Source organism: Dreissena polymorpha, chromosome 5, assembly GCF_020536995.1.
Source record: "Dreissena polymorpha isolate Duluth1 chromosome 5, UMN_Dpol_1.0, whole genome shotgun sequence".
NCBI lineage: Eukaryota > Metazoa > Mollusca > Bivalvia > Myida > Dreissenidae > Dreissena > Dreissena polymorpha.
In genome coordinates this window covers 8,369,160-8,395,704 of record NC_068359.1, presented here as the reverse complement: position 1 = coordinate 8,395,704, position 26,545 = coordinate 8,369,160, and the positions used below count along the sequence as shown (strand labels likewise).

Here is a 26,545-nt window from a genome sequence, read left to right as displayed (position 1 = left end):
AAATATATAGAACACACACATACACACATAAAACCTTCAGTTTGCATAACATATCCTTTTTTCTATCGTAGTTTCCGGTTGTTGTTGTTTGTTTCTTTTGTAGTTTGGACTGTATCCCGACATTATTTCAAACAGTTTAGCATTATCCATAAATGAACACACCATATCTTATTGAAAAATATTGAGTTTGTACCAGATACCCGCGCGGTACACACAGCGTATTTTAGGCACAGTGAACATTTTACAAAGACATTTTATATATCTACTCATAAAAACATGGATTTATTAAAAATCATATACTAGTTTGAGACACCACATTATAAATGTGCACAATAATTATGTTAATACATAGAAACCCTACTCTGAAACCGAGGCCGTATTTATCCCCCATGGTACTTAAAGTAAATGGTAACCGGTTGAATTCTTTTCAATTAAAAACATATTGGTTCTTGGCACTGTATTGCCATACTATATGATTAATATTTTTATTTTTATTTCACATGATACGTTTCCATATGTTTGAAGATAATATGAAGTTGTCAGTAGGCACATTCTGAAGCGTCGTAGGCACGCTGTGGCACGACAAGTAAGTTGCCAGTAGGCACATTGTGAAGCGTCGTAGGCACGCTGAGGCACGACAAGTAAGTTGTCAGTAGGCACATTCTGAAGCGTCGTAGGCACGCTGTGGCACGACAAGTAAGTTGCCAGTAGGCACATTGTGAAGCGTCGTAGGCACGCTGAGGCACGACAAGTAAGTTGCCAGTAGGCACATTCTGAAGCGTCGTAGGCACGCTGAGGCACGACAAGTAAGTTGCCAGTAGGCACATTGTGAAGCGTCGTAGGCACGCTGAGGCACGACAAGTAAGTTGCCAGTAGGCACATTGTGAAGCGTCGTAGGCACGCTGAGGCACGACAAGTAAGTTGCCAGTAGGCACATTCTGAAGCGTCGTAGGCACGCTGAGGCACGACAAGTAAGTTGCCACGGCCACAACTTACAGACAAAACTAATAAAGTCCATAAAATACAAGAGACTCTAAAATTATATCATAAAATGTTATTTAGTGGCCGCGTGTCCTCATAATTTGAGGTAATCTAAGAGACTGCACATGCAAATTTGGGCGACACCTAAATGACCATGCATTAAGGTCCGCTTTCTCAGAGCGCGGGTTAAAGGTATACGGGGCTTGCCATTTTGAGCATGTTTCAAGACATGAAAAACTACCAGTGGAATGTAACTTAGTATGACAAGTCCAACCAGAGTGTCTACGTTTGAATTTATTACAGAGTTTCAGCAGTTCGATATAGGGGACTAAAATTAGTCTTCCGCTCAACAAATTTACATATAATACTCACGGCCACCAATCGCTCGTGCATGGCATGACTCCAAGATATCGCGCTTTCGTTTTGACAATGACATCGGCCAGGTACATGCGTTGTATTTGTAATGTTTTAAGATATTCTGTGACACAATTGAGACAGTCGCTCGATATTAACATGAAACATAAAATAACGTGTGTTCGAATATGTCCAGAAAATGCTTCTGTTTTATTTAATATAATATATGGCCGATAGAAAAAGAAAAAGTGTCACTACCGATTTCGGGCCGGCGGATAATGTAAGAAAAACGCGCGTAGCGGCGACCCAACATTTGTATAAGTCAAAGAAAAACAGGCAAAGTTAAGTCGACTTATGTCAACATAATCCATGCAAAGATTAATACCAGTGCACGTGGGTTTCTTGGACACAAACACAGGTGGTGTGAAACGTTTGTCGCATTTTGCTTTGTTATGGAGTTATAGAGTTCCGAAAAGTAGCATTCTTAACAAGAGTGGGGAAAATGCGAATGAGTCACAGTCTGGGAAAACGGGGCTTAATGCATGTGCGTAAAGTGTAGTCTGACAGTCTAGGAAAACGGGGCTTAATGATTGTGCGTTAAGTGTAGTCTGACAGTCTGGGAAACGGGGCTTAATGCATGTGCGTAAAGTGTAGTCTGACAGTCTGGGAAAACGGGGCTTAATGCATGTGCGTTAAGTGTAGTCTGACAGTCTGGGAAAACGGGGCTTAATGCATATGCGTAAAGTGTGGTCTGACAGTCTGGGAAAACAGGGCTTAATGCATGTGCGTTAAGTGTAGTCTGACAGTCTGTGAAAACGGGGCTTAATGCATGTGCGTAAAGTGTAGTCTGACAGTCTGGGAAAACGGGGCTTAATGCATGTGCGTTGAGTGTAGTCTGACAGTCTGGGAAAACAGGGCTTAATGCATGTGCGTTAAGTGTAGTCTGACAGTCTGGGAAAACGGGGCTTAATGCATGTGCGTAAAGTGTAGTCTGACAGTCTGGGAAAACGGGGCTTAATGCATGTGCGTTAAGTGTAGTCTGACAGTCTGGGAAAACGGGGCTTAATGCATGTGCGTAAAGTGTAGTCTGACAGTCTGGGAAAACGGGACTTAATGCATGTGCGTAAAGTGTAGTCTGACAGTCTGGGGAAACGGGGCTTAATGCATGTGCGTAAAGTGTAGTCAGACAGTCTGTGAAAACGGGGCTTAATGCATGTGCGTAAAGTGTAGTCTGACAGTCTGGGGAAACGGGGCTTAATGCATGTGCGTAAAGTGTAGTCTGACAGTCTGGGAAAACGGGGCTTAATGCTTGTGCGCAAAGTGTAGTCTGACAGTCTTGGAAAACGGGGCTTAATGCATGTGCGTAAAGTGTTGTCTGCACGTGCTAATCTAGGATGACATCTGACCCACATGCATTAAAGGGGCCTTTTCACGTTTTGGTAGATTGACAAATTTTTAAAAAAGTTGTTTCAGATTCGCAAATTTTCGTTTTAGTTATGATGTTAGTGAGGAAACAATAATACTGAACATTAACCATGCTCTTAAATATCCATTATACGCCTCTTTTTACGTTTAAACAAGTGACAAAATTGTCACAAAACCAGGTTTTCATTGTGAAAAAAATCTGATAAAGGGAGAAAACTCAAACTGAACTTTTGAAATGAACAAACAAAATAAACCCCCTTTGTAAGTTTGTTTTTAAAAAAATCTATTTTTAGTCGTGGCGACCTTGACATTGGAGATATTGACGTGATTCTTTCGTGCGACACACCGTCCCATGATGGTGAACAAATGTGCCATATGAATGACATAGTTATGGCCAGGACAAGCTCATTTATGGCCATTTTTGACCTTTGAACTCAAAGTGTGACCTTGACCTTGGAGATATCGACGTAATTATTTCGCGCGACACACCGTCCAATGATGGTGAACAAATGTGCCAAATGATTTTAAAATCTGACCATGAACGCCATAGTTATGTACATAGACAAGCTTGTTCCGCCCGCCCGCCAGCCCGCCAGCCCGCCAGCCAGCCCGCCAGCCCGCCCGCATTCGCCAATCTAATAACCAGTTTTTTCCTTCGGAAAACCTGGTTAAAAACCTCAAAAGTATACAGCGTTGTTCCAACGCGAAACGATTGAATAATTTGGAGAGTTCTGTTATTGTCGTTCTATTTTGTGAAAATACGAGGATTGCTTATAAAAAGTATTAAATACGTCCCTCATTGTATGAGCACGGATTGCCGAGTGGTCTAAGTGGTAGACTTTTACTCCAAAACTCCAGGGATCAGTGGTTCGGGCCCAGTTTTTTTAAATTTCATTCTTGTTTATTTACTGGAGCTTTTTAGATCCAATACTTACATTTATCAATATAAAGCATTTAATGACAAACTTCAACAAATGACAATGCCACTTGTAAGCCTGTTTTGCCCAGAGCGGTGTTCAGTTTAATTGTATTGCTGACTAGTGCCAACAGAATGTATGTGTTGAAATTACAATAACTTAGATAATATATAATCGTTCATTAGTAATTAATATACGTAGAAATATGTCTTATATGATTGCCTAAAAATGTTAGACAAAAATATGTTTCATATTTGCTTGCAGTGATTTCTGGAAGTTACTGGAACTTTGCCTCGATGTTTTTTAGGAGAATAATTTATATTGAGAGTGTAACGTTAAGAGGTGCTTTGTGTTTTAACGTGATGGCATCAATAAGAAATTATGTGTTTTAAATTGATACTTTACTATCGAAGATAATGCTGCAATGATTCGTAGAGTGATGTAAACATAAAGCAACAACGCTATATTTTAATCAACCGATAATAGGAATTATTACAGGTATTGTATTGTAAGGTGATACACATAATAAGGAATGGTGTGTATTAAAGTGGTAGCGTAAATAAGAAATATTAAACAGTCTTAATTTCAACGTTAAAAACAACAACAAAACCACCCGAAAGGGGGTTTGGAACGAGCGGAATTAACCCATTTATGCCTAGCGTCTAGAAAAAAGGCCTTGGCAAACAACGTAGACTCAGATGAGACGCTGCATGATACGGCGTCTCATCAGGGTCTGCGCTGCTTGCTTTAATAAATTTCTGTAAGAAATAATCTAAATATAGAAATAAATATTATAGACATCCCTAATTTTGGAAATAAATTGGTCCAATTTAGAAGGATGGGAGAGTCCACTAGGCATAAATGGGTTAATTACATCTCAACGCAGAGTAGTTACACGTTTACTAAAATGTTATTTTAAACAAGGGAAATGTTATTTTCATGTTGTTAACGTTATCTCTTTAACCTTATAAAAAACTAAAGCGCTGATTCATTTTAAACATTATTGAACACAATTTTATACACACAAACATAACGGGGGGGGGGGGGGGGCTAAAGGCTATGTTGTTATTTAACTCCCATAAACTCAAAAATCTTTTTTCAATTTAATTAAAAATTTTAATATGTTTTACCATCGCAAGGTCTTTAAATAAATTCTTATTCTTATTATCGTTCGATTGAATAGAAATGATCGAGACATGATGGAGTCCTGGAAAGAACCAATGCTATATTTTTCATGTATGAAAAACATCATGCCGATAGTTCTTTCCGGTTCGCGCGATGGTCAATTCACGGGCTTATAATCAAGGCGACCCGGGTTGAATTTTCCAGCTCACGGCGCATGTGAGTTTACTATATGGTCACCATACTGGAGAGGTAGACTTGCTTCCAAGTATTCCGCCCCCGCAGCACACAATACCACATCAAAGTGCAGTATATTTCAGTAAAATGTAAACAGCCACATGGATCACACTTCGAGTCCTCGTACACATGGTGCAGTCTCAGGCGCGAGACTCGGGAGGAACCCACAATCTTCGAAATGCCCACACCATGCGGGAGTCTCGATTTCTATTGAAACGCAAAACCTGACCGTCGCAACGTGGAGAGAAAATTCAATACATACACAATTTCGACTTATCGACTTCCTAATTCATGGATTTAAGTACCTTTTTGAAATGATGACTTAGAGTGACTTTCGTCTTGAACAAAGCATGGTATGGTACAACATCGGATTTTGGGCGAAAATAAAACTCGATTACATTCTAAGTTAGCCGGGTACGTTTAAGTACCGGGGTACGTTAAAGTACCGGGGTACATTTAAGTACCGGGGTACATTTAAGCATAATGAGAGTACCCAGTGAACATTTAAGTACTACTCGAGTCGACAATGACCAATCGAGCTGCACTAACTAGATCCTGCTTCAATTGAGATTACAAAGTATTATGTTTTCCTCCAAACTAAATGCGTTCTTATCGATATATAGTTTTATGTGGGCGTTGCGTATGCGTATGTTCGGTCCTCATAGTAAACCCGAATGTGAACACACGCGTATTTGTAGTTTGGATGGTTGAATCGTGTTGCTGAAATAACAAGCGAGAATTCGTCATCGGTGATTCACTGTTTGCTAACGATAGGTTATTTCTTAATTTTGTAAAAGTACACCGTTGATAAAATAAAGAAACACCGGTACGTTTTTCCAAGGAGCGTATGTTGACAACTCATCTAGAGTCCGTGGTTTTTCTAACAGTTTATTTCATTAGAAAAAGCGGACTGCGTGATCAGAATTTCACGTGTATTACCTTACCAAATGTTCGATATTCGTCCGCCTGTTCAAACGATAGAGAAATGTAAACCTAATTAATAGGAAACGTGTCCAAAGAATACAATAAGTGTTACATGCAAACCTCTATAATAAAAATACATTATGTTAGTTTTAGTAATAAATAATGCTTAAATAAAATTCACCATAATTTTAACCACTGTTTAGCAATATTTTATCTAAGAAAATAATAAGTGTACTTTTGACAGCGTGTCATTAACCTCAACAACTAAACTGAGGACACAAAACGAAAATTACCTAATGTTGCAGGTGTGTACAGTAATCATCTGCATTGGTTCCTCGCTTTTATATAATTTTGCCCATACAAACTGAGTAAACCCGGTAACCAGCCAGGTAGCGTTATTTCTGTCATAGGAATGTAGACAAATATTGGCTTGTTATAACCAGATGACAGTCTACTCCAATTTACAAAATGGCGTCGTAAGAGAAGTTCAAATATTACAGCAATCTAACGTGAGTATTATATTTAGTGTCCTTACAATTAATTGCTGTAGTTGTTGATGATCCCCACAAAGACTGAAAGAGCTAACCGTGAAAACACTACAACACCAAAGTTGACAATCTTAATCTTAATAGCTATAAATTGCAGCGATTATTTACTATTTGTCTTAACTTTTTGTGAATCTTGACTAGGATGTTAATTAGGTTGAAAGGCCTGGGACATTTAGCTGAGGATCCACACTTAATGCAGCCTCAGACATGGCAGGCCTTAATTATAGAACTTTGAAAATCACACACTCATTCTAAACACGTTTTTTTCTGTACCGATACTTTCAAATACAGGAAATAAAGTGACATTAGTTTTGTTTTAATTATGGAGAATATCAGTGTAATCCTAATGAATCCTGTAGTAAACAATACAACACAATGGATATTTTTTCTGTCTACAAAAGGTAGGGAATACTTATGTAACCACTTGGATTAACTCTGAAACCGAATTTTAAAGGCCTTTGTAAACAGTTTGGATCCAGATGAGACGCCACAAAACGTGGCGTCTCATCAGGATCCAAACTGTTTGCTATTCTGATAATATTCTTTGAAAAAAAATCGAAGAAAATGCTAATTTTAGAAATTCAGCAGAAGACATTTTAGCAGAAGACAAATTTCCCAGCATGCAAAGGGTTAAAAAGGTGGCTCACGCATGCATTAATTGTTTTCTGTTGAAGGGATGTCAAATAAATGCTGTCAGAAATCAGGCTTTTTCCGCTCCATTTTGGGAAAACGCCACACTGGAATTTTGCGTCGTGAAAACCACCATTTTGGAAAAAAAATTAATCGCAAAATTGGCTCAATTGGGAAAAATTATCGCATGTGTTTCTTATATTTCAAAGAAGCCGTTAACTGGTAAATAACGACTATTTTGATAACTTATTAAAATTTTACAAAATATTATGAACATGTGTAATAAGTGCAGGTTTTTTAATCTGAATTTTGGGAAAAGGCCTGACCTTTTGTGAGGTGAAAAAAATCGCACGAAGCGCCGGATTTTGAGGAAAATAAGGAAAGTCTTAAATAATCATTAACATATTTTACAGTTTTTAAAACAAATTCAAGGCAACAAATAATTTAATTATGCAATACTTTCTATTTTCTACACTGGATCAGGTTAACTCATATATTTTAAGGTTACAAAAAAAAAAAAAAAATATTTTGGAATTGGGAATTTTTTTTCGGCGTAAGCTTTATTAAGCCAGCTTTTCACCCTGACTTGACCTTTGTAAGTGTCCAATAATATTCAAATAAAATTTCCCGCGGCTAGGTACGAATGAATACACTTCATTTCTTCCATTGGCTGATTTGAGTATGACACCAGAACATTGGAAACATATCCGCGTCTTTGTAACACTGTTTTACTGCATGAAACAATTTTATCTCTGATGAAAAGGCTCAGTAGATAGAACAGTTTTACAATCAATTTTTGACATAAATACAGTTTGTGCGTTCACCTTTTATTTTCAGAGAATTACCAGCGCAAAAGCGTTTATACTAAAGGCTATATTCTCATATTTAGTACTTACTTGCATTGCATTTCAACCCGCGAGGTTTCGGGTAAATTCGCGTCCAGTGTGTGAAAGTCAGAGTTTATATACAGTTCATCACCGGAGTTCGCAGAAGGGGTTGCGATCTTTTCATTGAAGGAAAAAATTGGAATCTATGCTATTTTTGTCTGACGGAGTAAGTAGTTTGTTTAGTCGCTTTGTCGATATATCAATATTTTAGGCACAGCTGTTGCCTTGGTTGTGTACAGTTGGCGTAAACAAGCCGTCGTTTCAGCAGAGAATTGTTACCTAACTTTAATGCATCGCATTCCAATCCGCAAGATATCAAGGTCAGTTTGCGGTCAGTTGCAGAAATCTTTATATAAACGCCGTCTCGTAAACTTTGTGCACTTGAAGTCTGTTTTGATCAGAAAGATACTAAATGAAGATATTCGGCGATATTATTGTGGTATGTCAATCATCGATTTTTAATATGTTTTCAACATTTGCATGATAAGGACCAATTTTGATAAAATTAATTAGAAATATTTATCCATTTAGACCAGTTTATTAAGCATGAGCACAATAATTCACTATACTATAATTATGCAATTAAATAAGATTCGAGTATTGCCGGCTGACCTATATGCACTCGTTTATTTTCATGTTTCTTGTGTTTTTCTATTCTGTAAATATAGATATCTGAGTAATAATATCACATAAAGCAAAAAAAGCCACGAAATGTGGCGCAACACCCCGTAATTGATTTGCTTGTGATGTAGCTAAGATCTGCGCAAAAAAAAGGCATCCGCTTCTTTTTATCTCATAGAGATAAATTTTGATCGTTCATAAACATCGACCACAATCAACGCCGTATATCTTTTTTAAAGATATTTCTTGTTTCAATTGGGAAAAAAACAACCAGATTTGCATTGGGAATGGGGCCGAATTTCGGACCCGTGGCATAGGGCGGAAAAAGCCTGGAAATCACATACAAAGCTGTAAATTTCTTTTTTACTTACCTTGCGTTTTAATAATTAAGTTATTAATTATATCGGGCCTATATGTATATGTATTTGACAATTGCATTTTGTCATTTTAGAGAGAGAGATTACAAGTATGATATTAATACATGCATATGCTATTTGTTTTAGTTGAAGTTGAAACTTCCATTAAAAATGAAATATATCCACAAATGACACAATTGCTTGTTTTTCGGTGTACTACATGTACTTGTGAATGTAACCTCATAATAACGATAGCATTTCCCATAAAATATATCCACAAATGACACAATTGCTTATTTTTATTATGTACTACATGTACTTGTGAATGTAAACTCATAATAACGATAGCATTTCCTATAAAATGACCACATAGATAACTATATTTTCGTACATAAGAACCTTTTTCTTGTAATTCACAACAAGTACATCTCCAAACAAAAGAAATAATTTCACGTTTAGTGCCCAATATATAGCATGTGCAATTTAATTTACCATTTCACAAGTATCAACCTGCAAAGTACGCAGTTACAGAAATGCCATGTGTGTGAAGCACTGCACACTGGCCCTATATGACATTGTTGATCTTTAAAATCAACAAGTTATCATTAAAACAATGAGAGATAACTAACAATACCTTTTAAAGTAACAAATACTTAAAACCAATGAATATTTCGCAAAATATTTTGTAAAATAAAGTTAAACCCAGAACACCATTCATGTCAGACACTGTTTATATTTGCATTTATATCTACATGTCACTGTCAGACACTGATTATACATGCAGGTGTAACTATATGTCAGACAATATTTACATTTGAAGGAACAACTTACATGTCAGACCCTCTTAATATTTGCAGGTACAACCTACATGTCAGACACTGTTATAATTGCAGGTACAACCTACATTTCAGACACTATTTATATTTGCAGGTACAACCTACATGTCAGACATTGTTTATAATTGCAGGTACAACCTACATGTCTGACACTGTTTATATTTGCAGGTACAACCTACATGTCAGAAATTGTTTATAATTGCAGGTACAACCTACATGTCTGACACTGTTTATATTTGCAGGTACAAACTACATGTCTGACACTGTTTATATTTGCAGGTACAACCTACATGTCAGACACTGTTTATATTTGCAGGTACAACCTACATGACAGACACTGTTTAATTTTGCAGCAACAACCTACATGTCAGACACTGTTTATAATTGCAGGAACAATCAACATGTCAGACACTGTTTATATTTGCAGATACAACCTACATGTCAGACACTGTTTATATTTGCAGCAACAACCTACATGTCAGACACTGTTTATATTTGCAGATACAACCTACATGGCAGACACTGTTTATATTTGTAGATACAACCTACATGTCGGACATTGTTTATATTTGCAGGTACAACCTAAATGGCAGACCCTGTTTATATTTGCAGGTACAACCTACATGTCAGACACTGTTTATATTTGAAGGTACAACCTTCATGACATACATTGTTTATATTTGCAGGTACAACCTACATAACCGACATTGTTTATATTTGCAGGTACAACCTACATGTCAGACACTATTTATATTTGAAGGTACAACCTACATGACAGACATTGTTTATATTTGCATAAACAACCTCCATGGCAGACTCTTTGTTTTTGCAGGTACAACCTATATGTCAGACACGGGGGGCGGAAGTTCAGTTGGCCTTATTGCCGGCGCCGGCATTGGTGGCGTTGCAATTGTGGTCGGCATAATCGCACTAGTCGTCTATTGCTACATGAAGGCGCGCAAAGAACAGGCCAATACAAACATGACGAAATCTATGGATGTTTTTAGCACAGGTAAATTTTTTGCTTGATACGCAAACTTCTTAGACATTGTTAATGATACAATAATAATACTAACATTACGCTCTGCTACTTTTTATGCCCCCGGTAGGGTGGCATATAGCAGTTAAACTGTCCGTCAGTCAGTGTGTCTGTCCGTACGTCCGAAAAAAAACTTATACGTTGGCCATAACTTTTGCATTATTCAAGATAGCACCTTGATATTTGGCATGCATGTGTATCTCATGGAGCTGCACATTTTGAGTGGTAAAATTTCAAGGTAAACATCATCCTTCAAGGTCTAGGGTAAAAAAAACAAAGTCAAGGGAAGTAATAAGCTTTAAATGGACATAGTTATCTGACCTGCCTAGGTATATATTTTTGTTAAATAAATCAAAGCGTAGCAGTAGGCGGCATTGTGTTACTGACAAATACATTGTGGTAAAAGGTCAAGGTCATCCTTTACGGTCTACGGTAAAAAATACAGATTTAATGGAAGTAATAAGCTTTAAAAAGGGAGAAAATTATTAAATATAATAGCCACTTTATATATGTGGCGCGCATGTGTATCTCATGGAACTGCACATTTTGATAGTGGTGAACCTACAGTCACAGTAGTGGTTTTTAATTATTTGCTACTGAAAATAGAGATTTGTTCAGAGCTCCAGATAAGGATTTGTGAAATTAGTAACGGTATTGCAACTGACAGAAAGAAAAGGAGTAACGCTTAAAATCAATTAGTACCTGTACTACCATATCCAAAAATACAGGTAGTACTGTAATACCTGTGTTCTTGGATATTGAAGGGTGTATAACTGACTTTACAGAAACATTTGTATCAATTAAAATAAATATATGTAGCTTCTTAAACCGTTACTGTATTAGGTTTTCCATTCTGAATTATGATGCAAATACAACTACACATTAAAACTCATGACTAATACTATTTCTTCATTTTTCTTGACAAGAAAACACAAGCCAACTAGTAAGCTAAGTAAATGAACACTTATTTCACTGTCTCATCCATTTCCCATCGTGTTTTCTAACGTTTTAAGCGACCGATGCAATCAAATCGTTTAATATCGGGGCGACAATGTCTTTTTCTGGGTTTACAGATTTAATGTCAGGATGGTTAGACGACACCGTATGCAGTCATTATATAACAACAAAGTGTTGTTTTGAACTGCTTTCGGTTAAGCCGGCATTCCATTGCGCGCAGACATATTGTTTTTGACGGATTTACAAGTTACAGCAAATCACGCGCCAGAAAAGACATTACTATATGAACCCAGTCTACAACTTTTTGTTAATTTAAATTAAAGAAAAGCGCCGTTAGGTTAGAGACCAACAAATCACGCCTCGCTGACGCAGACGTATCGGTATGGCCAGATTTTTTCGTAAATGCGTAAAATGGATATTAATGTCGTAATTGTACGTCCAGTTTATAAAAATAAATGTCTAAGTCTTCATGAAAAAGGCGTATTTACGGCTGTACGGCCCTTATCTGGAGCTCTGTTTGTTACCGACAATTATTTTCAAGGGAAGTAATTTATATAATTATAAATCTCATATTATATATTTCCTTACCAAGAATTGAAGTTCTTTTCACAGTTACTGTACAGATTTATTATTTTGATTATTTATAACCCAAATTCTTGAGTTTTTTTTTTAAATGATATAATTATAATTTCTTTGATGTACATTACATACCAGTGGACTTATGTCCATAGATACATGATCAACTCTGGCTATGATCTCTTTTAAACCACAGGCCTTGCTTGTCAGTGATGTCTGACATGGTCATAATTGACTGTGAGACCCTCCCCCCACCCCCCATTCCCCCCCTTCCCCCCCTGGTTGGATTAGACAAATTCAAGGGAAGTAATAACCTTTAAAGGGAGATGATTTCTATAACTGCCAAATGATAAATAGAAATTTTATTTCAATGCGACGCAGTAGGGGGCATTGTGTTTCTGACAAACACATCTCTTGTCTTAAGACAAAGAAGAAAATCCAGTTTGGGTTATTGCACAATAAGTATAGGCTGAGCCTGATGATTTGAAATAGTTCTGTAGACATTTAGGAAATTATGCTGTTGAATGCACCTGCTTAAATTAAACCATTTATGCCTAGTGGACTCTCCCATCCTTGTAAATTGGATAAATTTATTTCCAAAATTAGGGATGTCTAGTTTATTTATTTCTATATTTAGAATATTACTTACTACAATTCCTTTAAGCAAACAGCGTAGACCCAGATGAGACGCCGCATCATGCAATGTCCTTTTTTCAGGACGCTAGGCATGAATGGGTTAACTGTAGTTTAAACCTATTTATTTTAGCTCGATTGCATCGAAAGCCTTAGGCTTATATAAACGCTCTCGAGTCCGTTTCCTGGGCCTAGAACCAGTACTAGGTGTCTTTTGGGGAGATCTAAAGAACGCTCCCACGGTGGGGATCGAACCCGTGACCTCCCGGTCGCTAGGCGGACACCATATCCATTACACCACGGCGACCTTGTAACAAAATAATTGAAAAAAAATGAATTGCCTTTTCATAAAACATAAACTTTTTATTTTTGCTGTATTTTCAGCATGTTGCAATGGATACATTTCTTTTATATTGAATATTTTATTTAAGACCGTTTTGTTTTTGTTTTGATTAAATGTAGTATATACATGTGGGTAAATGGATGTTGTACAAATATTGATGGAGATGATATAAATTAATTTCTCCTGTATAAGCTTTTTAAGCATAAAGATAGAAAAATCAAATTGTGTAAGAATCAAAATACATTTGATATAATATTGTTGGAATAACTCACATTCAGTAGTATATGCGCGTTTGATATAAACCACTAATGCTTCACACTTGTGATTTATTGCCTGTGCAATTATTATATACTTATGACTTTTGGTTATTAAACAAAAATGATTTCTGAACATGTTTTTATTTTCTGATAAGTAGAAAGTGTCAGATTAATTGTGCATTATACTTTTACCGGTCTCCTCTATTGTTATTGGTGTTGATCTAAGGGCAGCATAGTCAAATATGGCTGTTCATTTCAAGTGCAGCAATATTTACAGCATTATTATATGAGCACAAATCTTGTCTTTTGGCTAATAAAAAAGCCATGCTTACGTCATTCTGGTGAAGTTCATGCTAATCAAATCTTCTGATAGTTGATTATTGACCAATATACAATGATATAGCGAAAATTATTACGTAACATTTAATTACTTATTTATGAATTATGAACACTTTTCTTTATTATATACAGGTGCTTCGAACACCCAATTTGATTTGCCACAGCGGTCCCGGGTCAATCAATTTCCCGATCCCGCTGCAGCGCGAAAATCTCGACAAAAAGGGCGAGAGCAGGGTCGTGACCAAGGTCATGTGAACACTGCGTACTCCAGGCATTCTTCAGACACGTCGTCCAATAGCAGTGACGTAGAAGGTCGTGACCTCTCTCCTCCGCGCGTACGCAAACCTCGTGGAGATTCCTACGCAAGTGATACATCCAATGACGAATCTTCCAGCCTTGAAGAGGAAATTCCAGGCGGAGAAGTGACTTTTCGAATGGAAAAGGAAACAGATAAACGGGCCCGAGGGTCTTATAAAAAGGCGCGGCAAAATAATATTTTAGATCTGTCTGACACAGCTGATGGCAGAAGAAACAAACGAAGGGAGCCGGAATCTCAACATACCTCAAGACGCGATACGGTGGCACGAAATCCTCGCAGTGATTCTCCATTGACTATTGGAACTCTGAAAAAGCATGAAGAAATCACGGGTGGGGGAACGGACTCGCATGACAACAGGAAAACAAATGTTAACAACAGAGTGAAAAAACGCGACACTTCTCCTTCTACAAGAACTTATGAGAGTTCTGAAACAGGTGTCACACAGGCGTCTTCACAGACGGCGGGAACAGAATTTACTGCCACCACTGTGTCATCTGGAACCCGATTTCAGAAGAATCCGAGTTTGCGGAGAAATTCGCCAGCGCGTTCCAGTTCTCAACGGAGGTATCGGAAAGATCATGAGACAGATGAAAAAGGACGTAGAAAACCACGGCGCACACGCAGTGCTGAGCGAGAGAGAAGTGAGCGCCAGAGTCAAAGGTCAAGGTCACCTGGAAGTGGAAGTGAGAGAAGTGAGCGAAGTGGGAGCAGTTCTAGAAGCGGAAGCACTCGAAGTTCACGTCGGTCACGTTCAGAGCAGCAAAGGCAGCTTAAGGAGCAAGCAATATTGCCCATTTTCCAAGATGCTAAGAAAAAGAAAGGTTCTTTTGTGTGATGACATATGTCATTTATCCCTTTATATATTTTAACATCAATTATCTTACCTTAATGCCATAATTAAAATCTTCATATTAGTTTGATCTAATGACCATTGTTTCTGTTGACATATGTTTAAGTTTTAATTTTTAGTTCATTTATATGAGATTTGCTTTTTTTCTCATTATCTTTTCAAGGTTTATTTTTGGTCTTTATGTAAAATATTACAAAATAGCATAAAATGACCCTATGCTAAAAATGAAAATTTAAAAGAATTTGGGTATTGAGAAAATTGGCGTCGTACTTATTTAATATATATTTTTTTATTCTTCACTTTTTATATATTTTTAATCTTGCTGAACAATTTGTTTTTCTTCTATCTGTTTTACCTCTGCCTCTTATAAAAGGATGAATGAAAACATTTTTTTATATGTTAACTTATTATACCAGTATACTTGGAAAGAAAAACACTAAAATAAGCTGGGTAATTCAACATGTAGAAAGTTGAATGTTGTGATCTAACTGAAATCTGAAACTCTTTCAACAGGACTGATAATCTGCATTTGCTATACATATTACCAATGATTGATGAAACTGATTATATGGTAATCTAAGCTATTACAAATATCCTGTGGAAGTCAAAGGAGACCACATCATTAAATAATATTTAAAGAACTTAATAATATATGTTACTGGTTACATTACACTAAATCATTTTGTATCCCTCCGTGGTCCATTCGAAAGTAGTGCCTATTTCTAAAGAGTTCCTTTTCTCTTTGGTATTAAAAGCGATTTAGCGATCTCACGATTTAGCGATTTTTGTGATTGTTTCCTGCATCCTGTGTGTGTCTTCAACATTTTGTGCGCATTTCATTGGGGATTACGTTGAAAGATGACTGTTTAGGGTACGTTTATTGAAGTACGGGGCTTTTGTCGAAATTTCACTTTCAAAACTCTGTTATATGAGGGTGCTTGCCTTTGGGCGAATTTTACTTTCTTAGAAGTTGCGAGACCATAAATTTTTGACCGCATTTAATGAAAGAGGACAGATTTATCTTTAAAATGATACCGGTCTTGCAAAATTTGATATATAGAAGATACAAGAAAAATGCTTTGAAAGTTGGCAGTTTTATAATGGGACCCTATGGGAAATGGAATTAGTGTAATATAACCTACTGCACTTTTTTTTCGGACTTTTTAAGGACAAAACCCTGAAACAAATAGGTGTTTGAAAAGTCGTTTATGTCCACTTACCAAACCAATCATAATTTGTGTGCTGTCCCTTTACCGTTCTTATTTGGGTATTTCAGCTTGAGTGATCCATGTTTGCCTCACTTATATTTGCTGAATTAACTGGTAAAAAATGTTCCTTAGGGAAAATCAGAAAGATTCCTGTAATTTAAACAATACGTTACAAGAGGGAATTGTTACACATGTTTGATTAAAAGTTATGCCAAAATTGCTATCCTATTTGTGGGGAGATGTCAGTGGAAACATACACAATTTGATGTATTCCAAGGGTTAAAGCCAATCTGTTAAATAATTTTTATAATTATAGACAAGTGAAAATTACTAAAAGAACACATAATAAGTCACATGAAAATGAAATTATCCTAACATAAATTGTCATTGTATTATTGTGCAAAACAACTGTTCCAAATATTTAATTTATTTAATAATTGTCTTAAGTAGTTATTAGCACTAAAAGAATGCAGTCAATTAGTTTATGATATCATGTATATCATATTGCTATAGCTACATCTATAGTATGTATATAGACATCATGCCATTTTTGTACTGCAAAAATCTATTTTTATAACAAAAGTGTGCTATTTATAAATTATTATGAACATGTATACACATACAAATATAATGTTTATAAGCATTTAATATTTTTAATTACACTTTTTTTTCACTTATAATTTCATCATGTGAATTGTTTCATAGAGCTTTTAGACTGTGCAGGTTTGATGTAAATTCAACATTATCATCTTTAAATAGACATGCATGCTTAGAATTTTACAAGAAATTGTATTCCATTTATAATTGTTTTCACATTTTGTACTCGCCATCACAAAATAGGTTAAACTCAACCTGTTAGATATTTTACTCTTTTTTTTAAATTGAAACATAAAATATTTTAATTAAAAGACCTAAATACATAAGGCCTAAAATAGTTTTTTCCTAAATCTAAGAAATAAATTATGTGTAAAACTGTCTGAAAAGAACCATAAATACAGTACTGCCAGTTGAGATGAAAATGCTACATACAAAACTTAATTTCGAACAAATTACTGTATGGAGCTACATGAACTTAACTCAGTCAATATAAAGGCTAAAGTTTAAAATGTGTCTTGTTAATGTCTCGGCTGCATTTTTTTAAATTTCAATATACAAATTCAATGATTCATGATTTAAAAGATTTATGTCAACCCCATTTACTTACAGTAGAAATTCTTATACACAGAAAAGCAACATTTCTGTTAGACAATTATAAAGTACTAAACTTTCTATTTGTTGCATTTATGTTTTAACTTTGGCTGAGTGCATATGAGCAGTGTTAACTTTGGCTGAGTGCATATGAACAGTTTTAACTCTGGCTGAGTGCATATGAGCAGTGTTAACTTTGGCTGAGTGCATATGAGCAGTGTTAACTTTGGCTGAGTGCATATGAGCAGTGTTAACTTTGGCTGAGTGCATATGAGCAGTGTTAACTTAGGCTGAGTGCATATGAGCAGTTTTAACTTAGGCTGAGTGCATATGAGCAGTTTTAACTTTGGCTGAGTGCATATGAGCAGTGTTAACTTTGGCTGAGTGCATATGAGCAGTGTTAACTTAGGCTGAGTGCATATGAACAGTTTTAACTTTGGCTGAGTGCATATGAGCAGTTTTAACTTTGGCTGAGTGCATATGAGCAGTTTTAACTTAGGCTGAGTGCATATGAGCAGTTTTAACTTTGGCTAAGTGCATATGAACAGTGTTAACTTAGGCTGAGTGCATATGAGCAGTTTTAACTTTGGCTGAGTGCATATGAGCAGTTTTAACTTTGGCTGAGTGCATATGAACAGTTTTAACTTTGGCTGAGTGCATATGAGCAGTGTTAACTTTGGCTGAGTGCATATGAGCAGTGTTAACTTAGGCTGAGTGCATATGAACAGTTTTAACTTTGGCTGAGTACGTATGAACAGTTTTATTTTTGGCTGAGTGCATTTGAACAGCATTCTGGGATAACTGGATTTAAAGAATTGCATAAATTTAGGTCCCAGATGAACCTGTGCAGTCTGCACCGTCTAATCAGGGACGACACTTTCCACTTGGATGGAATTTTTGTTTGAAGTAAGTCTCCTCTTAACAAAAAACAAGTCTAAGTTGAAAGTGTGCTTGGTCATCCTGTGGAGACTGTACCGGCTGATTTAAGACGATACTTTACAAACGTGCATTTAGACCCATATTTTGAGAACCAGACTCACATCTGACAAAGGCTCGGCTTTAAACACTGTGTCCGATGGAGTGAAACACTGTGTCTGTTGAAGTTAAACACTGTGTCTGGTGAAGTTTAACATTCTTTATTCTGTCAAACACTGTGTCTGATGAAGTTGAACATTCCTTATTCTGTAAAACACTGTCTGATGAAGTCTAACACTGTGTCTAATGAAGTTTAACACTGTGTCTGATGAAGTTAAACCCTGTGTCTGGTGAAGTTAAACCCTGTGTCTGGTGAAGTTTAACACTGTGTCTGGTGAAGTTTAACACTGTGTCTGGTGAAGTTTAACATTCTTTATTCTGTCAAACACTGTGTCTGATGAAGTTTAACATTCTTTAATCTGTCTTACCAAAGATTGTAAGGTAAAGTCACGGAATTTTTTAATTAAATACTAGAGAAGACATTAATGCTCAATATGTTTCTTATATAATTGATGTGTGAAAGTTGAAGATTGATATTCGACAAAAAGTTTCAACTACTTCCCATCTTTTGTTATAGCATTAATTTCAATGAATCCATATAGCAAAAAACACCAAGCGCTTGTTTCCAAATCATAAACAAAACTCATGTTCCTTTTTGTATAAAGTTTTATAACGGCTGAACACGTGATTTCAACAAGGGATAATTGCATAAATTGGAAATAACTGATTATGAATGCAATATCTGGAAGTGTCAGTTATGTGAACAAGGAAACAAATAAAATAACTTCTATAAAATAATCATAGATATTGGTGCATTGAGCAGTTACGTCTGTTTGTAATTGTAAATATCGTTTGATGTGCAATTACACTGGCTCCAGGTGAACTTTGCCTACAACATTGTATTAATACTGTAAATGATAAAACAGCATTTTCTTTGTTTGATGTTTTATTATAAATACATACAAGTGTTTAAATTTTTAAAAATGTTTTTAATTTTATAAAATGGTGTTTGTAATTTAAAAAAATGGTGTTTTAAAATTTACATAAAGGTGTTTTAAACATTTGTTCCCTCTTGATTGAATGGAGGGAATTTTATATTTCTGTTGTAAATAAATATACATGTATTTGTTATATGTATCTGTCCACATGTTAAGAATTGATATTAAATACTAAACTATGCAATAAACATGATCTGTGTTTTAACTGGTTGTAATTTAGCCCACTTCTTTGGTTAAATGGTATTGACTGCTTCGTCAAATGTAACATTTTGATCTTAAAAAATTAGTACATACTGATTACAATTTGGTGTATTTTTATGCTTCCCCCAAAAAAATTTGGGGGAGCATTTGGTCGCCGCTTGGTCTGTCCGTCCGTGCACAATTTTTCTCCGGGCTATTTCTCAGCAATTAATGACCGTAATTCAATGAAACTTTATGGGAAGCTTCACTACCAAGAGGAGATGTGCATATTATCAGCCGGTTCTGGTCGGATGATTTTTCACATAGTTATGGCCCTTTGAAATTTTCCATTAACTGTACATATAGTGCAATTTTTGTCCGGGCTATTTCTCAGCAACTAATGACCGGAATTAAATGAAACTTTATGGGAAGCTTCACTACCAAGAGATGTGCATATTATCAGCGGGTTCTGGTCGGATGATTTTTTACAGATATATGGCCCTTTGAAATTTTCTATAAACAAATTCTTGTCCCCCCAACTACTGGCACCGTACTGTGCCCTCAAGACGTTTCCTTTTATCTGAATATATATTGCAATATTGTGACAAAAAAACAACTTTGGGGAGCATCACCCGTCTCTGACGGTTTCTTGTTTTCTAAGGCAAACCTCCAGTAATCAACATGCACCCTTTGAAAATTTCTTTATCAATAGAAAATGCGTTTCAACGAAGAATTTACTTATTGGTATTCAAACAATGCAAGCTACATGTACCATCGTCTGTAAAGTGACAAATAGTTCATAGCATATACGCAGTAAGTGATAAACATGTAGATGCAAACATATGAAGTTAAGTAACTGTATCCTGTATTGACAGGCTCATCTTTGAAGAAAACAACCCCCTTTGAAAGCATCTTGTTTAGATCAGTTTCTAACATTACTGCTTCAGAACAAAAGCTGTTGGAACTGAAGGATAATGTCTGAAGATTTTTTTCCTCTTAAATGGAAATCTGAGGTTACTTCTGTTCACTTGTATCCACTGTAAACACACCCTGACGTCTCCTTTTAACTAGATGTTTCCAAGCTTGCCTTGATATATCGTTTAATCTCACTCGACTGGAAATCTGTTGTTAATTCACTTGACTGGTGTAGACAGGCATCAGATCACAAAGTGTTCCTCACTTCTGTGAGTCTGAAAATTAATTTGCACTTTAATTCATAAAACCCAAAATTAGTTCTAATGTAAATAATCTTTTGAGATTGACATTTAAAAATTTGGAAAATCCGAAAATGATATAAGTAATGTTAACTGAGTAATAAATTCCACATATTGCGTTGAATGTTCTAACAAACAAGCAGAGATTATTTGTAATTGAAAAGTTAATCATAAAACTAAGTTAATTACAATTCAAAACAATATATTAATTGTAAATTTTAATTAAAAATTACCTTATGTCCCAAATCCAGTAATATATGCTTATAATTTAATAAAATAATTATTTTATATGACACAGTCTTCCTAAGCAATCTTCAGAACTGAACATGAAACTGTATTCTGCTTGATAATTTTATAGGAAGCACACTTATCTTAAGTAATTATCATAATTAATACATTAAGAATGTGTATGGCATCTTTATCATAGTCTGTATTTCCAAAGACCTATAGATAACATGTTATCTATAGGTCTTTGGTATTTCTTAGGTCTTTTCAAATTTATTACAGGAAAACAGATCAGTAAATTAATGATAAGAGCATACTTTTCAGAGTTGTTTATCTGTGTTAATTTTGACAGCACCCTTCATGCTGTTTGTTTATCTCATTCATCTTTAATATTGTTTTATTAGCAACGAAATTCACAGAAGATTATACAGATAGTATGAACAAGATAACACGTATCTAGAGAAAGATGACACATTTATCTTGCGACCTTGACAATCTATAGTTTACCTTGGTAAGGGTATTTTATAGTTTCATGCAACAAGGCAGTATGACAGTGAAACCAATATTATTCTTTTGGCATTAATTTCTGTGAATGTTCGTGTTTCCGCTTAACCATGAAATGAAATGTTTTACCAACATTTATGTCTGAAGTCTATATATAGTAAAAATTTCATGAATTTAAGATCCAATAAATATGCCAGATCTTACAAATCCACAAATTTTCATGTCAACGTAAGTAAATGAATCCACAGTATTTGTTTTATTTTAGTATTTAAGAAATGGTGTCAGTGTTTAAGAAGGAATCCTGCATAGAACAGGCATGTTTATGTATTCATTTTTTTCACATAAAACTGAGCTATTTATATTGTCTGTGTGTTTCAGTTATATTCAGACAGGGACCCTTCACTTTTAGCATAATTTTCCTGGGCTCTTTTAACTTAACATATGCTCTTTTATCATTTGTACTCAACTGTAAAGTACATATTTGTTGAAGTCATACATACACAATTATTTTTAAGTGGGTAAAACCCTGGTTAATTAATTCAAGTAAACAGCTTTGTGGTAAAAATGATTTACAGTTGGACAACACTATTCCATATAGTATACATTGGAATTAATAGGTACATTGTATTTTATAATTTATTTTACTAAATTTTACACCCTTAATTCGAATTTACCTCTTCGAATAATCCTCTATTTGGAACTAAAATTTTGGTCTCTTCAAATGGTTTTCACACTTATATCATCAGTGTTTCAAAGTCACACATTAGCATTCATTGCTAGACAGTGTTTTCGCGCCTTCGATTATTTTCTCACTTACCAAAGTAGTGCTGATTGGGGCAAGGGTTAAAATTCAACATTAATGGATAATTATACACTTGGAGACTTTTCTAATCCAACACTGGTCAAACTTGAATATCTCAGGAATGAGTTGATGTTTTAATTTAAAATTGCTCAATCTGATCATTTCACTATATGCTCTGCAAGTTCACGATAAAATCATACATCCGTGACAATCAGACACTTTACACATGGGGTAGGTGTGGTTTCATATTTTTGCACCTGGAAATGATTTAATGTGATATAATTCTATATGTCCCCCACCACTATAGTGGGGGACATATTGTTTTTGCCCTGTCTGTTGGTCTGTCTGTCTGTTTGCGCCAACTTTAACATTTGCAATAAATTTTGCTATATTGAAGATAGCAACTTCATATTTGGCATGCATGTGTATCTGATGGTGCTGCACATTTTGAGTGGTGAAAGGTCCAGGTCATCTTTCAAGGTCAAAGGTAAAAAAAACTAAATCAAAGCGGCGCAGAATGGGACATAGTGTTTCTGACAAGCACATTTCTTGTTTTTATTTTGCTATTCTAGGTGGGTCGTTACACCAGAAAAACATAAAATTTATTTCAAAATCAATATGTCTCGTACGAAAATTCAGGAGCGCAACTGAGCAATAGGCATGTTGCAGGCTACCTTCCCTACTTGCTTAAGCGTCCGATCGTTACGGATGAATGATTTCATTGTTTGCTTGCACATACTGTAGTCAAATGATCACGTACAATTTTAAATAAAAATATTTACTCATAACTAAGATACATGTACATGTATTTAAATTAGAAAAATGTGGCGTTAGAAAAGTCACCAAGTGTATAACAAAGCTAAATAATTCCAATTTAATTTCAGTTTCATCATTCTAGGTGGGTTTTTAAACAAGAGAAACATAACATTAATTGTAAAAACAATATGGCTAGTATGAATATTCAGTTGTGCAATCTTGCAAGCCGGTCGCTCATTAAGACGTGTAAGTTTATGCGTTTTACTTTTCACATTTAAATTTGATATTTATATGTTGATCAATTTCAATTAAATTTACATGAAGTATTAGATATGGGTTGAATTGAGTCCAAATTTCAACAAAATCCGTTCTAAAATAAGCTTTATTGATTTGAATACATGTTGCGTTAGAAAAGTCTCCAAGTGTACAATACATACATGTAATTTGAAGTGCTTATTGCTTATTTCGCTTGTTAAAATGTACACGCACAATAAGATAACTGCAGAGTTAATTGATTTTTACAACTAGTATTTATAAAAATATGCACATAATCTATTTTTGATGAAATATAATAGAATAACATAGAAAATCGCTACTTCAAACTTTCCTCTTTTGAACTATTTACAGGGTTTACCTGAATACAATGTAAATATATTCATGTCTATAAAACTCGTTACTTTGCCATTTTCATAACTTTAAATTGAAAAACTTCAAACAAATTTGTTATTTGGATAATTTATATCATGTTTGTATAAAAAAAAGCATTCAAAATTGACGACTGATGTAATTACCTAGCATAAAAGCGTGTTTAACAATTGTTACAAAAAGTTATCTAGAAGATATCAGTGAGCGGTAATGACCACAGATAATGTTGTCAGATGCATTGGTAACAGAGCACAGCAAACTAAATCATCTGTTTTCATTAATTAGCAATTTTTTCTGAACATAATATGCTTTAATGTGCCAATGGCTGTAAACACTGTATAGTCCATTATCACAAGACTTTGACAAACGGTCAGAATAATAATGCAAAAGTGAAACTCAGTTTAATGTTTTCACAGATTAATTGTTTTTTATACCCCCACAAACGAAGTTTAGGGGGGTATATAGGAGTGAACTTGTTTGTCGGTCGGTCGGTCTGTCTGTCTGTCGGTCCATAAGTGCATGTCCGCTCTCTAATTCAAGTACTTTCATCCTATCTTCACCAAACTTGATCAGAAGTTGTATCTACATGATGTCTAGGCCAAGTTCGAACATGGGCCTTGCCGGGTCAAAACCTAGGTCACGGGGTCACTTAGTGCTTTTTAAACATTCAGCATGTTGTCCGCTCTCAAATTCAAGTAGTTTTCATCTGATCTTCACCAAACTTGATCAGAAGTTGTATCTAGATGATCTTAAGACCAAGTTCGACATGGGCCTTGCCGGGTCAAAAACTAGGTCCCGGGTTCACTTAGTGCGTTTTTTAACATTCATCATGGTGGCCTCTCTCTTATTCAAGTAGTTTTCATCCGATCTTCACCAAACTTGGTCAGAAGTTTTATCTAGATGATCTGAAGGCCAAGTTCGAACATGGTCCATGCTAGATAAAAAACTTGGTCACAGGGTCACTTAGTACGTTTTACACATTGAGCATGGTGTCCGCTCTCTAATTCATGTAGTTTAAATCCGATCTTCACCACACTTGGTCAGAAGTTGTAACTAGATGATGTGTAGGTCAAGTTCGAACATGGGCCATGCCGGGTCAAAAACTAGATCACAGGGTCACTTGTGTGTTTTAAACATCACAATGTTGTCCGCTCTCTAATTCAAGTAGTTTTTATCCAATCTTCACCAAATTTGGTCAGAAGTTGTATCTTGATAATGTCTAGGGCAAGTTTTAATATGGGTCATGCGGGGTCAAAAACAAGGTCACTGGGTCACTAAGTGCGTTTTAAACATCACAATGTTGTCCGCTCTCTAATTTAAGTAGTTTTCATCCAAACTTCACCAAACTTAGTCAGAAGTTGTATCTGAATGATGTCTAGGTCAAGTTTGAATATGTGTCATGCCGGGTCAAAAACTAGGTCATGGGGTATTTTAGTGCATTTTAAACCTCACCATGTTGTCCGCTCTCTAATTCAAGTAGTTTTCATCCAATCCTCACCAAACTTGGTCACAAGTTTTATCTAAATGATCTCTAAGACAAGTTTGAACATGGGCCATTCCGGGCCTAAAACTAGGTCACTGGTCACTTAGTTCGTTTTTTAACATTCAGCATGGTGTCCGCTCTCTAATTCGAGTAGTTAACATCGGATCTTCACCAAACTTGGTCAGAAGTTTTATGGAGATGATCTTAAGGCCAAGTTAGAACATGGGCCTTTCTGGGTCAAAAACTAGGTCAAGGGGTCACTAAGTGCATTTTAAAAATTGAGCATGGTGTCTGCTGTTTTTTGTGAAGACAACATGCAAAATATTATGTGTCAATGCGACATGTGGGGGTATTCGTCACGTCTGTGACAAAGCTCTTGTTATATATAGGTTATGGCTACTAAAGGATTGAATGGGCCAATTTAACATTGTACATTAATACCTTCTTCAAACAGCTGATTTCCATACTATGCACCAAACAGACCATAGCAAAATGATTTCCTGGTACATGTATTTCATTTATAATCAGTTACACTATTGATGATATAGATGAGCCACATTGATGGACCTTATCATAAGTCTAATGTTCTAATGAAGATTATAATAACAAGGAAAAATCAGCAAAAACTAAGTTTTAAAACTTGAGTACCAGCATTTATTTTATAACTTTTCACAGTATAAAAAATATTGGCACTAACAAAGGCAAAGTCTAAAACAATAAATGACATGACAACTTAAAAGAAAAGTCAATATATCAAAAGCAGCAATGTATATTTTAAAGTTTACAATATTTACATCAGAATGAACGCTCTTAATATGTACAATGGAAGATCATGTAATAAAAGAATGTAACAAACATGAATAAAAAATGTTTGGCATCAGTCATGATTGATATAATGTATGATGATCCTGCATCAAACACACCTCAAACACACAATCAATACTCCATACAAGGTTCTATATTCCGAAGACTTTCTGGCATCAAGTATTGATTTCAGCTAACATTTATTTTAATTTATTTCTTTGATGACAGCTGGTATTAAGAAAAATAAAGTCATCTAACATGAAAAATTAATTTTAAGTTTGCAGTCAATGTAAACAATAAAATATTCATTTCCACATGTTCGCAGCAAATTAGGGGGGGGGGGTGAGAGGGGGGTATAATGTGGGGTGTGGTAATTTATTAGATGATGTTTAAAAAAAAAATGGGGGGGGGG

General features: G+C 35.4%; 1 protein-coding gene and 1 long non-coding RNA gene across 2 annotated transcripts; one reads left to right on the top strand and one right to left on the bottom strand.

The window, feature by feature from the left end:
• The first annotated feature begins 6,214 nt into the window (after positions 1-6,214).
• LOC127882095 (serine/arginine repetitive matrix protein 2-like) lies at positions 6,215-19,720 on the top strand. Its single transcript, XM_052430527.1, has 3 exons — positions 6,215-6,469; positions 10,671-10,850; positions 14,115-19,720. The coding sequence occupies exons 2-3, from the start codon at positions 10,682-10,684 to the stop codon at positions 15,134-15,136; spliced, it is 1,191 nt and encodes a 396-aa protein (XP_052286487.1). The 5' UTR covers positions 6,215-6,469; positions 10,671-10,681; the 3' UTR covers positions 15,137-19,720.
• Positions 19,721-20,388: 668 nt separating this feature from the next.
• Positions 20,389-21,237, bottom strand: LOC127882096 (uncharacterized). The gene is made up of 2 exons (XR_008050404.1): positions 21,148-21,237; positions 20,389-20,890 (listed from the first exon to the last, which is right to left on the bottom strand). It is a non-coding gene; the product is annotated as an uncharacterized LOC127882096 (long non-coding RNA).
• Between the last annotated feature and the right edge of the window lie 5,308 nt (positions 21,238-26,545).

What these genes read in the sequence shown, in the direction of transcription:
- LOC127882095 (XM_052430527.1), top strand. Translation starts at nt 10,682, where the DNA reads ATGTCAGACACGGGGGGCGGAAGTTCAGTTGGCCTTATTGCCGGCGCC. An exon ending in TATGGATGTTTTTAGCACAG is followed by an intron (nt 10,851 to 14,114) that starts GTAAATTTTTTG and finishes TATTATATACAG; the next exon opens with GTGCTTCGAACACCCAATTT.